This window comes from Mustela erminea, chromosome 14, assembly GCF_009829155.1.
Source record: "Mustela erminea isolate mMusErm1 chromosome 14, mMusErm1.Pri, whole genome shotgun sequence".
NCBI classification, from domain to species: Eukaryota; Metazoa; Chordata; class Mammalia; order Carnivora; family Mustelidae; genus Mustela; species Mustela erminea.
In genome coordinates, this window is record NC_045627.1 from 82620781 (window position 1) to 82636233 (window position 15453).

General features: G+C 38.7%; 1 protein-coding gene across 9 annotated transcripts in view; it reads right to left on the minus strand.

Annotated features, from left to right (window-relative positions):
• The window catches only part of ATE1 (arginyltransferase 1), a 166255-nt gene that overhangs the window by 78096 nt on the left and 72706 nt on the right, over positions 1-15453 (minus strand). For all 9 annotated transcript variants that reach the window (XM_032311904.1, XM_032311905.1, XM_032311903.1 and 6 more), the window contains 2 exons: positions 8934-9115; positions 4722-4821 (listed from right to left, as the gene is read on the minus strand). In XM_032311904.1, coding sequence (XP_032167795.1) covers positions 4722-4821; positions 8934-9115 — 282 coding nt within the window. The remainder of the gene's footprint in view (positions 1-4721; positions 4822-8933; positions 9116-15453) is intronic.

The following is a 15453-nucleotide window of genomic DNA, read 5'->3' on the forward strand; positions in this document are numbered from 1 at the left end:
TTCTGTTGCACCAACCCCAGCAGAGTTCAGTGCCACTTTCCTCCGAACAAAAGATGGAACTGTCCACAATCCTAAAATTTTCATAAAGGGAGGCAGTATTGGCACAGATTAGCATAAGCCTCTGCTTTTCCCCAGCATCTGAACTAAACTAAGAAGTGGGGTTAGTAGCACAAGCAGGCCGCTTAACAATCTGGCTGCCATTTATCAGTAGATAAACACAGAACTTCGACAAGTCTCAGCAAAATCTAAAGTAATGATTTTGTGCATGCTACCCAGCTGGGTAGGATCTACCCTACTAGTCAGTGCAAGAAGATTCTATTCTCAAATTGAGATTTAAAAAAAAAAAAACAACAACAAAACACAATATATTTGGCTGGCTGTTGGTAGAACATACAACTCTTGTTCTCAGGGTTGTGAGTTCAAGCCCCACACTGGCACAGAGCTTACTTTAGAAAACAAACAAACAAAACCACAATAAATCTCATTTTCTACATCATTCCCATTTTACAGTTCAAAACCATGACCAGCTGTAGTTAAGCAACTTGTCCAAACCATCATTACACACTCCTGTACCACAACCCCACTTTGATATCAGAGTACTTATCTGTATTCCACGATATCCTGTGTATTCCCTTAGAACCACCTGTGTGTCTTACTAAGCTCTAACCTATTTGCAAAGCAGAAGCTATCCTAGTCACGCTCAATAAATACTTGTTAAACAAGAGGGAATTCCTTGACCCTCAGCACTAGTATTTCTTCTCATTAATTCCACAAATGTGTATTAAAGATTAAACATCTATTGTGTGGCAGGCCCACTTTTAGGTACTTGCATACATGTTGAAGATAAACATCAAGAGTCTCACAAACGTATACAGAGGAGACAGACTTGAACTTTGAGAAGAAACACAGAATGTGAAGGGAGCTGGGGATGGTGGGTGGGTGGTCGAATCTCGTCTTCGTGTCCAGTACAGGTCACTGGACCAAGTGACCGCTCAGCTGAGAAATGACGGAGGAGGACGTGCAGCGGGAGAGAGGAAAACAAGACCTCCGCTAAGGGTAAAGACCCCTGGTGGGAAACCCAGCCGAAAGACTCTGGCTGGTCAGCCTTTAATGTGCCAGAACCCAGATAACAAGCGTAGATGGGAGCTTCTTCAGTATGAGTGATTCTGAATTTAACAGAAAACAGCCAACTTTAAAATGAGAAATAATCTTCCTTCCAGTTCATTATTATGCTCTCGGATGTGAAAAAATTAATCTAGTGCAGTGGTTCTCAAGCTTGACTTCACGTTAGAATCTTCTAAGCATTAAAAAACAAACAAATAAAAAACACTCATGGTTTGACCCCCAGCCAATGAGTGAAAATCTCAGAAGGTAGGGCCCACATATTGGTGTTTTTTAGAAGCTCCTCAGGTCATCCTAAAGTACGGCCAAAATGGCTAACAGCATTAACTCAGAAGGAAAAGAACACCAGCTGTCCTCCGCTCTCATCCTGAAATGACCCCTCAGCTTCCCACTGGCTGACTTCCTGTCAATCAAACCTCAGTCTAAACATGATCCCTCTGAGAGGCGCCCGCTGACCGACTCTGAAGGAGCCACACCTCCTAAGTATTTACCACATCACACAGGGCTTATTCCTGTCTGATTATCTGCTTTCTTTATTAGCTTGTCGTAGGTCCTGGAGTCCAGGGATCTGGCCCGTGTTGCTCACTGCACTTCCAGTAGGAGTGCAGTCAGTATTACGTGAATGAAGGGAAAAAACGACAGGTGGGCATAGGGGTATCTCTTATGCAAATGGAATTTTATTTTATTTTATTTTAAGATTTTATTTATTTATTTGTCAGAAAGACAGGAGAGCGAGCACATGCAGACAGAGGGGCAGGAAGAGACAGAAAGAGAAGCAAGCTCCCTGCTGAGCAAGGAACCCGATGCGGGATTCGATCCCAGAACGCTGGGATCATGACCTGAGCTGAAGGCAGCCGCTCAACCAACTGAGCCACCCAGGCATGCCGCATATGGAATTTTAAAAAATAATATCCTAAAGCTATAATTCTGACAAATTTCAGTTGGTATGATTAAGCCAAATGGACTGAACAGTACGGAGAGCACTTTTTAATTCTTAACTAACAACTAGCTATGAGCCAGACTTCTATTTCCAAGCAGAGCTCAACCTAGGAGGGAAACTAAAGAACACACGGCATTTGGTCTGGACTGGAGTCAACAAGGCGGAATAAAAAGTCTTCATATGGAGAAAGGAGTAATGAAAATATGGTCAACATTTCTATGAATAACAACAACAAAAAAGAAACAGGTTAAAATACAGAGCAATTCAGATTTTAGCTTAGGCATAAGGAAAAACTAACGGGAAAAGCCTGTAACACTAACGTGCCCATTACAGATGGGAAGAAAAAGTGAAATTTCTCCAAGTCCCTAAGATTGGGATAAAAATACTTCTGTTTAGAAGGGGTCATGCACAAGCACACAAATATACAGGGTGAACGAATATATAGGGTGGCTAGACTTTTCTTCTGAGTGTTATTATTGTATTACAATACTTAGAGCATTTGAGTTTCCAATCCTGAATTTATTTAGATCTGGTACCACAAAAATGAGCTAGAAGGAGAGAACATTAGTAAAAACAGTACCAAGTAAGTATTTTTGAGAAAAGATAAATATAGTCATGCTTTTCTTTCCACAGAGTATAAATGTTTAGACCTATCAACTAAATTAATAATTCAGGCATAAAGGAACTATTTGAAGGATTAAATTCACAAGTTATGTACAATGTACATTTAAATATGGGATTAAATGCCAGCAGGACACCTTGACCAGAAGACTAGGGCCATGTAAGCATAAAACCAGCAAGACAGTGTATATCACTCTTCTTTCAAAGCCAGCTTTGCTTCTAGGATCCATGGTTCGAACAGTGGAAACGTCCCTTCCGCAGACATTCAGCACCTGACCCCAATGCTCTAGAACCACTTTTGTTCATTCCTACATTTAGTTATCAACAAGTTTTGTGGATTATTCATTTGCACAGGGGGAAAAAAACGAGAGAGGGGAAATTTATGGATTAAAAAGATTTACAAGACATACCCATCAAATGTACAGACTCTGTGTGGGTTGTAAGTCAAACAAACTGTAAAAAAAAATCATGAGACAATCAGAAAATCCAAGCACTGGCTGGAGATAGAGGAGGTAGTTAGAAATACTCTGCATGCTTTTGAGCTGTGATGCTAAGACTATATTCTGTGTTCCAAATGCTCTTATCTTTTAGAAATACCCGTTAAAAGATGTACAGACGAAATGGTATTCTGGGTTTGTTCCAAAATAATTCAAAAGATGACGGAGGTAGGAACGGGGCTGAAAGGACGGACGAAACACGAGGACGACCGCAAACCGCTGCAGCTGGGTAATGGGTACAAAGGGGTTTGATCCCACTTTTTAATCTGGTTTATGCTTTTAAAATACCTGTAACTTTTTTTAAAAATGGTAATTTATGCATATGAATATGTTCTTCGAGTTCCACACGCCATGCTCTTGGCTCTGAAACCTTCAATGCCTCCCCATGGCATAAATACCTCAGAATAGCTTGCAAGTCCTTCGGAGTCCTTCAGTTTCCCCCTTTTTTATATGACTATGTCACAGGCAAGGTCACCGGCAAATCCTTACTTGTCTGCTCCTTCTCTTTGACCTGTGCTTCCCCATCTGCCTACTGGACATCAGGCCACTTACCCAAACCATTATCCTGATCTGTTCTCATATAGAATACTCCCAATCCTCACAGGATAACAAGTTTTAAGAAGAAGATTCATGTTTACATCTTTTTGCCTCTTCAGAGCTGAAAGCAGCATTCTAAGTTGAGCAAAAGGTGTTCTGTTCCTGTTTTTAAGGTGGGCAGGATGTGGGGAACCTGCTCCTTTACACTGCTCTGTAGTTTTTACATACAGTAGGCTGCTAATCCTTAGAAAATGTCAAAGAGTTTAATTAAAGACAGTCATAAAAGGTAAAACTTCTTTAAAAGGGAAATTCTGACAAACAGTTAAATCTCACAATAATACAATAAATTACGAAGAGCAGTAAAGGCTGTGGTTCTCACTACAGAAAGCTTCATTTCTGAGGCAGCAAAGTGATTTCCTTAATTAACCCATTTGTCATGCCCTCAAAGCCCAAGTCCTATATGCCCCGAGACAAAAATCATATTAAGGATTCATTTTTCTTTGATAAAAATCTTATAAACATTTGCATTATTATTACTATTTTTATTACTGAAAATACCTCACTGCTTACACTGAGCTCCAGTTTTTCTGGACTGTGACTGGGTCCAAAGGAAACAAAGCTAAAATGGAAGGGAGGGAGGAAAAAACGGAGGGTGTGGGAAGACTTAGGATGCGCCCAGACAGGAAGACTCCTAGTGGGCGTACTATGCTACCCCATGTAAGCAGGGCCCTACTGAATATTCTAGAAGAGCCTGAATCTCTGTATATTTGGTTTGTTTCTACAGATCAACCTGTAGTAAGCAAATATTAAGTGTCTATGTGTCCAGCACTGTTTTAGGCAATGAACAAGCCAGATTTCATGAAAAGTTTAAAACACATTTAAAAATAATTCATTATCTACACTGTAAATATATAAGTGAGTTAAATTAATACGATGAGAAACCACGAAAGCACTAATGTCAACAAACTGCATCTAGAGCAGACACACATGAAAATCAGCTTTACCTTATATTTCATCTTGGGACATGAATGAATGTAGAAACCCATATAATAATAGCTGAGTTGAGATGTTTTCTGATGAAGTTGCCTAGTAAAACCAATTTCTCTGCCAAAAGAAGAATAAAGATGAAGGTACAGTTAAATCTAAGTCCAATACTCAAAGTATATGTAATTTGATGTCAAATATTTGATAAAATCCTAAAAACCAATTGCTAAGCTATTAAGGAATTTCAAGTGTTGAAACAGAAAAACTTTAGAAAATACTTTTAAGATAGCTTTTACTAAAGACATAAACTCTAAATTATTTGAGCAAATGCATCTAAGTTCACATTTTATACTTTATTGAGCATATTAGTTGATCTGAAATTCAAACAGCATAAAAATAGATCTATTTAATATGTTACACATTATCCCCGTGAGTTCTCAAAAGGCTGTGTTTATCAAGTGAAAAACAGTGCAGCAAGTTTTATAAAACTGAAAAACCGACATGTTTCAGGAAGAATGACTATTATGACCATTAACATGCAAACACCTGCAACTGCATATGATGTATAACTCCTTGCTACATCTAGATGCTACTCTAATATTTATTCTCCCTAAAACTAAAGAGTAGAAAAAACTATGCTATCTCACCACTCTTACTCTTTTTGTTGGCATAGGCAAGGATTAACTGAACAAAGACACTGTCAGCAATGCCCATGCTTGAAGTGGTTTTAATTTGCATCCGGATAAATCTGGGCACAGAACTTCATCTCACTTGCCCACATGAATGACTACTTGTATTTGAGAGTCTTAAGGGAACGTTAGTACATTTCTAAAGTAGGAGAAAAGTTGCTTGTTTCGTTTTTATGTTTCTCGAAGGCTTTCTTTTTCTTTCTTTCCTTCTTTCTTTCCAATGAATGCTTGAAATTCAAGGAGAAATTTTTTAAGTGAATAGTCTGTGCATTTTGCAAGTTCAAATGTAAATCACTGAAGGGCTGTGATCCTACAAATTCATCCGGAAAATAACAGTATTTCTAAATCCAAGCAGACTGAACATCATTAGCCTGTACCAGACTAACTCCCTATTCCTAGAACGGATCCACTTTCAAGGTTCAAAGGGAGGAAAGCACCGATAGGACAACCGCGGGACTGCCCACGGCTGACCGCCGCACTCCTTCCCTTCGTCTTGCCTGGCCCCTCTGCTCCTCAGTTACCCAGGCCCAACCCTAGAACCTTCCTTAGCTGTTCTTCTCCTCCCACTCTCATGTCCAATCCGTCAACGGGTCCAGCTGGCCCCGTCCCCAAATACACCCTGAATCGGACCTTCTCACTACCTCCACCTCAGCTATTCTGCTCTCAGCCGGCATAATGGCTCCCCTGGATGACTGTAACAGCTTCCCGACTGGCTTTCCAGGTTCCACTCTTGCCCCTCTATAAATCCCATGGAGTGGTCTAAGTCGTTTTTTACAGTATGAATCAGATCAGGTAACCTCCCTTGGCCTTCGAAGTGGGTTGGCATCACATGTAGATAAAAATCGAACCTCCCTACCGAGACCTATCAAGCGCAGCTCCCTCAGCCCCTCCTCACCAGCGTCTCCTGCATCTCTGCCCTCCCTGCCCAGCTCCTGTCTATATCCTACCCCCATCCCAGCCCGACCACCTCAGATGCTGCACTACCCATACTGCTACCCTTGGATTTTTATTTACACACTTGGGTGCTCTATTTTTTTCCTTGCCTCCTCAAATGTCACCTGTCCAGAGAGGTCTTTCCTGACCACCCTATACAAGAAGGACCTCATGCCTACCACTGTGGTTTTATTTTTGTCAGAGTATAATGGAGTATTTAAAATTATGTTGGCTTCTAATTTACTGTCTGCTTTGACAAAACTGGAAACCCTTACTCATTTCTATGAAATGTGTCCAGGATACATAGGTTCTTATCAAATAAACATCTGTTAAATTAATTTATTTCTAAAATGTATCTTGCTAACAAAACATGCCATGCTCATGATCCCTAATTCAAACATTTTTTAAAACCTACAGACTAGGTTATATAAAAATCTGTATTGATTATAGATTAAAATATAAAAACCATATTCACTGTACAATTGCTTAAGAAATTAAAGAAATGGGGGCGCCTGGGTGGCTCAGTGGGTTAAAGCCTCTGCCTTCGGCTCAGGTCATGATCTCAGGGTCCTGGGATCGAATCCCGCATCGGGCTCTCTGCTCAGCGGGAAGCCTGCTTCCTCCTCTCTCTTTGCCTGTCTCTCTGCCTACTTGTGATCTCTGCCTGTCAAATTAATTAATTAATTAATTAAAGAAATGGAGGGAAACTAGCTAAACAAATTTCACTGAAATACACTATAATCAATAACAGAACTGGCAATTTATAGCCTATTCTCCCCAATCTTACTTGGAAATATCAATCTCCTGGCTGCCTTTCCTCTTCTAGAAAACTTAGCAACTCATATTCTCAAGGACACTAAAAGAAAATGACAGGACTATAATGCAGAGGCAATAGTTTTCAGGTTCCCAGGCTCCTCTGCTGCTTCCTCAAAGCTCTCCAGCTCTAGAATTTCAAGAGACATACCAAAGCAATAAAAAAACTCTCAGTAATTTTGCTGGGAACTGTATATATACTATCTCAAATGCAGGAGGATTTCAATATCCCTTGGTTTATTGAGATATGAAATGATATGTCATATACAGGTTGAGATTCACTATGTGGTTATATAAATATTCTCGATATTTACCTGAGAAGTCTAAAAAAAATCCAAGGATACACACTGTAAAGTGACAGATATAAAAACAAAACAAGTGGGCGCCTGGGTGGCTCAGTGGGTTAAGCCGCTGCCTTCGGCTCAGGTCATGATCTCAGGGTCCTGGGATCGAGTCCCGCATCAGGCTCTCTGCTCAGCAGGGAGCCCGCTTCCTTCTCTGTCTGTCTGCCTCTCTGCCTACTTGTGATCTCTCTCTGTCAAGTAAATAAATAAAATCTTTAAAAAAAAAAAAAAAAACAAGAAGGAAAATGGCAATACTTTCGAAGTGTTCGCTGATTTTTGTTCAAAGAAAAAGTATCTTTTCTGAAATAAATACACATTTCTAAAGTTACAAACTGTAAATGCTTCAAAGCGTCAGTTCCAATATCATTGATGTCATAAGTGTCACGAATATTCTTAATTAGTATATACACAAATGCAATTAAATACATAAGAAAAATTATTACAGAGTTCAGTTATAAACACTGTATAATTGTGAATCTGCTCTAACGTGGCATTAGGAGACATGTCAGGTTGAAAATACCTAGATGGGGAATTTTTCTTTACATTACAGACCACTGAAACACACAAAAGCAATCATGGGCCACCAGATTTTTTACAAAAATCAAATGGAAATTAAAGAAAAATACCAATTCTTCCACTTTTATAATTCAGAAAAAAGCACATACACAAAAAATAAATAATCTCAAAATACATCTTCCCAAGATGTGAGAATGTGACCACTGCATAGAGACTGAAAAACGAGAAAACAATGACACCATGAGAAAGAAAGAGTCTCAAGGTCCCAGACAAGCAACAGAAAAATACTTTTCAATCCTCCTTTCCTTCTCTACCACATATACATGCAGACAATAAGGAATAAAAATAGAACAAGTATTTTTCAAAGAATAAGGCCCTAATCTTTTTACCATGAGGATAATGCAAAATATCTCTGCTATGCTGTGTATATTTGCAGTCATGGACATAAGAGAAATAATCTTTTGATGAGATCCACGGAATTAAGTGGACAGTTAGGGCCTTCTAGTCCTGTTCTATATACTTTCTATCATTATATATCTTTCCAAAAGACTCACATTACTTACACGAGATTCATTTAACCTTTAATCATGAAAAAAATATATACAACAATGACAAAAATATGTAAATACTCTAATATTTAAGGAACATTAAATTGTTCTTGATAGAGGGGCTTAAATAAAGGCACAAACAAAAAAGCACTCCACAAATACAGTGACTTGTCCTATCCTAGACGAGGATAGGAAAGCTAGGGAATTACCATCAGACATTGGCCTCAGTTCTAAAAGCGGTATGCTAAACACCACTATATAACAGACTACTATAGCAACAAATATGCACCGTCATACAGGATTTCTGCCGTTACACGATGAACACTAATCAAATGAGAAATTATCTGAAGTTCCACCTGACCCATTACCGCTGTCAAAAGTAATCTTACCGTAGTGCGGAGTAGACACCCAAAGACAGGAACGAATAATCAGGATCATAGTACAAATAGACAGACGATACACAGTATGGAAGGATGTCGATCACTCCCACAGCAATGATTCTTCCATCAAGCCAGTACTGCTGGTGAAAGGAACCATAACCACAATCCGGTCCGTGAGGGGGGTTCTCAGCCTGTTGAGAAAGCAGATATACACATGAACACTTTGTTTTTATCTTTATATTAAAAATCTTAATAATTACCTAATATACTTTTATTTTCCTTCGTGACTACTAAAATTTCCTGTGTTGCCATCATCCTCTGCAGTCACACCCTATAAAACTTTTTACTTGTATAGACACTGACTGACCAAAAGCATGAGAAAAAGAAATAAGCTTAAGATTTTTTTTAACTTGTTTAAAAAATATAACAGTAGGAAATATAAATTTCACAGGATAAATAAATATTAAACTATATTTTTCTGTTCCACATAAAAGTTGGGAAAGAAATGGTGTACGAGTGAAGATGGAGAATATAAAAGGAGCGGGATGGCTGAGAACAGAGCTGCCCCCATGCAGCCAGCCAGGCCTGATCTGTGATGAGCCCACACTGATAAGGCATATGATCCCATTATTTTTTCTAGGTAAGAGTTCCTGCGTAAATACAAAAGGGCTATAAGACTTTCCCTTTCTGGCCTAAAGAAAGTAAAGTTATTTCCTTACCATTATCTTAAAGTAACTATAATCCCAGTGACATTTTTCATTTTAAAATTCAATATGATTTATTTTAAGATGTATTTATTTGCTTTTAGAGAGAGAGAGAGAAAGAGCATGTGGGGGAGTAGGAGAGGCGCCGAGGGAGAAGGAGAGAATCTCAAGCAGACTCCCTGCTGACCATGGAGCCTGATGGGGGAGCTCAATCTCACAACCCGGAGACACTGTGACCCGAGCCAAACCAAGAGTACGATGCTCAACCTGACTGAGCCACCCCGGTGCCCTTAAATTCAATCTAATTTTAAATATAACTGTTCCTAAATGAAAATCATAAAACAAAAATTATGACACATCATAAAAAAATGCTTTGCTAGAGACTAAATAGGCATGTTAGAGATTAACAATTTAAGTGAACAAATACAACAGAATATGTGTATCATTTTCATACAGCTAAAATCACAGCTAGTATGTCTGGACAAAAGTAGATGAGAATGAAGAAAAATGAAATAAGTTGGTCTACTAATATTAAAACCAGGAAAAAAAAAAAACACTACAAGATAGGAAATCTACTGATCAGTATCTCTCAAAACACAGGTATAAAAAACTCTCACCAAAGTATCAGTAAATCAAATCCAAAAATGTATAAAAAGAATTATATATGTAAGGGACAAGTGGGATTTATTCCAGGTACAGAAGGCTGGTTCAACATTAGAAAAATAATTTTTTTAAAAAGGCAATTAATGTATTCTATCATGAAAAGAGGCTAAAGGAAAAATCCTGTATCAATTGACCCAGAAAACACCTCTGACAAAATCTAACATCCATTCATGACTAGAAACAAACTAGGAAGAGAAAGGAATTTCATCAATTTGGTAAAGAACATATACACCAAATCTACAGCTGACATTATACTTAATGGTGAGAAAATGGATGCTTTCCCAAGAAAATCTAGGAACAAGGCTATGATACCTCTCTTATCACTCCTATTTAACACCATAATGGAAACACTAGGTAGTATAATAAAAAGGAAATAAAAGGTATAAAGATTGGGAAAGAAAAAAATAAATTGTCCTTATTCACAGATGACATGATTTATCATGTAGAAAATCCAAAGAATCAGTAATAAAAAATGGAAATAATAAGCAATTATAGCAAGGTCACAGGATACTGAGTCAACAATCTAAAGAAATTTGCTTTACTATTTACTAGCTATATTATACTTACTATTTACTATTTACTAGCTATAACTAGAATTTGAACTTAATCCAATACCATTTATAAAACCAAAAAAATTACATGTCTAAGTAAAAATCCAACAAAATATGTATAGACTATATATGCAGAAAATTCTGACAGAAGGAATCAAAGAAGAGGTTAGCTGAATTGAAAAATATTATATGCTCATAGATTGGAAGACTCATTCTTCCCAAGCTGGTTCACAGATTTAATATGATCCCAATCCAAATCTCGCACGCTATTTTGTGGATATCAACAAATTTATCTAACATTTATATAAAAAGGCAGAAGACCTAGAATAGCCAACATAAATACAGAAGAACCAAGTTTAAGGTCTGATACTACCTGATATCAAGACTTACAATAAAGTTGGAGCACCAGAGTGGCACAGTCGGTTAACAGTCCAACTTTTGGTGTCTGCTCAGGTCATGATCTCAGGGTCATGAGACAGAGCCCTGTCCAGGGTGGGCTCTGCACTCAGTGCAGAGTCTGTTTGAGATTATCTCTCCTTTTTTTTCTCCCTGCCCCTCCTGTTTGTATACTCTTTCTCTCTCTAAAATAAATAAATCTTAAAAAAAAAGACTCACCAATAAAGCAATGAAGCTACAATAGTCAAGACAGGGTGATCCCGGTGAAAAAACAGGTAAGTAGAACAGTGTAACAGAACAGAGAGCACAGAAATAGACCCACATAGGTATGGGTGACTGACCTCTGACAAAGAAGCAAAGACAGTTCAACAGAGAAAGGACAGTCTTTACAACAAATGAGGCTGTAATAACTGATACCCAAATGCAAAAAAATCTAAATCTAGACACACACCTTACGTCTTTCAAAAATATTAGCTCAAAATGCACCATAAGCCTGAATGTAAAATGCAAAACTATAAAACTTCTAGATGATAACACAGGAGAAAATCTAGGTGACCTTGGGTTTTGCAATGAGTTTTCAGAGATGATGCCGGAAGTACAATCCATGAAAGATATAACTGGCAAGATGTCCTTCATTAACATTAAAAACTGCTTTGGAAAACACACTATTAGAAGAATAAAAAGTGAAGCTACTAACTGGAGAAAGCTGCGACACATGTATTGGATAAAGGACTGGTATTCAAGAAAAGAAAGACTCTTAAAATTCAACAGTAAAACAACCAACAGCCCAGGGGCGCCTGGGTGGCTCAGTGGGTTAAAGCCTCTGCCTTCGGCTAGGGTCATGACCCCAGGGTCCTGGGATTAAGCCCCGCATTGGGCTCTCTGCTTAGCAGGGAGCCTGCTTCTTCCCCTCTCTCTCTCTTTCTCTCTCTCTCTCTCTGCCTGCCTCTCTGCCAACTTGTGATCTCTATCTGTCAAATAAATAAATAAAATCTTAAAAAAAAAAAAACCCTTTAAAAAAAAAAAAACCAACAGCCCGATTAAAAACTGAACAAAGTACCTGAGCAAACACCTCTCCAAAGGAGAGGTACAGGTGGCAAATAAGCATTTGAAAAGATGCTCGACATCATTTGTTAAGGAATGGAAAAGAAAAACAATGAGGAAAAGAAAAACAACTATTGGACTGGCTGAAATCCAAAAACCTGAGTATTAAATACTGGCCAGGATGCAGGACAAAAGGAACCCTCCTTCCCTAATAATGGAATGTCAAATGGTACAAACACTTTGCAGAGGATGGTTTGGGAGTTTCTGACTGAACTAGATATGGTGTTACCATATAAAACAATAACCACATTTGTGATATTTATCCAGTTTGTCTGAAAACTCAGATCACACAAAAACCCAAAAGCCTGCATGCAAATGTTCGTAAGAATTTTATTCATAATTACCCAAGCTGAAAGCAAATAAGATATCCTTCAGTAGGTGACAGACAAATCATGGTACAGGGAATACTATTCATCGATCAAAAGAAATGAACTATCAAGTCACAAACACACGAAATGAAGAAACCTTAAGTACATGCTAAGCGAAATAGGACAGTCTGCAAATGCTGCCCACATACATTCCAAATATATCCTGTAAAAGGCAAAACTACAGAGACAGCAAAACGATCGGTGGTGGCCATGAGTGCGCGGGGTGAGCAGCTGAAGCACAGGGACTCACAGGGTGACACTGTTCTCTCTGATTCTGTCCTGGTGGACATGTGACATCATGCTCGTAGCAAAATTCAGAACTGTATGACACAAAGAGTGAGCCTTGATGGAGGCAAACCAAAAGAAAATCATTTAGGAGGTGAAGGGATCCCAGGAAGGAACAGAAACATGACAGGAGACTCTAACTGTATCACCAATGTAAGCAGTGGCTCTTTACATTCACATTCATGTTCATGTTCATTACAAATGTCTGCAAGGGGCTGGGAGGGGAAAGGCGCTGGCCTCAGTAACCTTTGGGTCCAGAAGAATGAGGGTAAAAGTAAATCTGCCATAAGCACTGTATTCTGCCTGATAAAGCTGTTTTACATGAGACTAGGGGTTAACAATTGATACATTGATAACACTGATACACCTGTACTATAAACGGATGGAGGTTTCTCACTATTGGGAGTGGGAATTTACAGATAAGTGAATAAAGTCCACAGGGTAATAGATTAGAATTGGGGACAGGAGTCCCCCCTATATTAAGCTAAACTGTTTAGGGATGCCTGGGTTCCCCAGCTGGTTAAATGCTTTCAGTCATGATCCCAGGGTCCTGAGATCCCAGGGTCATGGGATCAAGTCCCACATCGAGCTCTCTGCTCAGCCAGGAACCTGCTTCTCCCTCTGACTCTGCCTGCTGCTCTACCTACTTTTGCTCTCTCTCTCTGTCAAATAAATAAACAAAATCTTAAAAGAAACTGTTTATTAGCCTAATATAGAGGAGATGGTTTCATACAGAAATATGTATAGGCGTGTATATATCAAAGATATGTGCATACAATAATAGTACGCATATATTATTTCTTTACTCGGTCAGATGAGAAGGCCTAAGGAAATGACACCTTAGTAGCAACAAGCACGCATGCCTAGTACCCAGATCTTGGCTTCCCCATTCTGTAGTAAAAGAACAAGTCTTTTTGGGAAATGGCTGATTCCAGGTCTGGGACAGGAAATAATATAAGCCTGGCTCATCTTTTTAATGATTTCTTTATTTCAGAGACAGAGCAAGCAAGCAAGTGGGAGGAAGGGCAGGGGGAGAGAGAGAGAGAATCCCAAACAGACTCCACACTGAGCACAGAGGCTGACATTGGGCCCAATTCCAGGACCCTGAGATCACGACACAAGCCGAAACCAAGAGCTAGACAGTCAACCAACTGAGCCACACAGGCACCCTAAGCCTAGGTCATCTTGTAGTGTCATAAAGTAAGAAAGCACTTGAAAAACAAAAAGAACACACTGATGGAGTTCTATGAAAGGGACAAAGGGGACAACTAAAAGAGCTCCCAATGGCCAAAGCTGGAACGATTTGAGCAACAAAATAAAGTGGGATTAGATTACAATCCAAAGTATAAAAAAATATCCATGAGTCCATACTAATGTATATGACTGAAAAAATTAGTGAATGAGGGAGAAAGACAAATTTCCCATGCAGAAGAATTCCAAAGAGTTTATATAAATACTCCGCCCTAAAGGTGAGGGAGCGTAACTCCCTCCTGAAGTATGGGCTGCGCACAGGAATTCCCTTCCAAGGAGTGCAAGTATGGGAAGAGGCTTAGGAGAGTGACTGCACAGGTGATCAAGGTCAACAACAGCAAATGGGTTCCAGCAGTATCGGTGATTTCTAAAACTTCCACAGTTATAGTTAAAATATTGTCTGGGCAATAAATATATCTTTAAACTTTTAAGAACATCCACCAATAATAATGTTATTATTATTATTTGTCAAACCCCAGTTCTAGCATTCACTGTCACATATCCCTTTGCTCTTTAAAAAGCCATGATTATCTCCCTAGAAATGGATATAGTTTGAGGAGTAGAACTGGCAACAAACAGAAGCAAAAAAAAAAAAAAAAAGGAAAGGATATTCATCTGTTAAAACTACAATACCTGAACTGACACCAATACTGTAAATTCTTAATGGCCTTGAAGTTGAATCACCTGTCTGATAAGTCAGACTACTCCAAATATGTACACAAATTCCTATGTATCACTCAATTTTATGAAAATCATCTTTTAGATATTAGCAAACTCTGAGGCTCATAGGAATGAAGCTCCTGTCTTTAAAAAGATGAGGCAGGAGAGCAACCCGGCAGTACCGAGGAACCAGAGACAAGCTGTAGTTTATGCTACGGAAGGCGGGGAGCCGGCTAATGTCAGGAAGCCTCCAAGGTAAAAACTAACTGGACGACTTTGAAATGAATTGAAATTCTTGCGTAATTTCAGTTTAGCATCATTCTAGGACTCATTCAATCTAATGCGTGCATTCATTCACTAGAAATGTACTTATGAAACACACAGTATGACTTCATAAGCATTATCTCAATAAGTAAATGACCAAAAGTTTATGTTAACCCTAAATATGACTCAGCCCTGCTTGTTGAACAAGCTTGAAAACTTTTTTCCAAATTGCAACTACCTTCTTGGTGTCCAATTTTAATAATTTCATTCATTCCCTGGACCT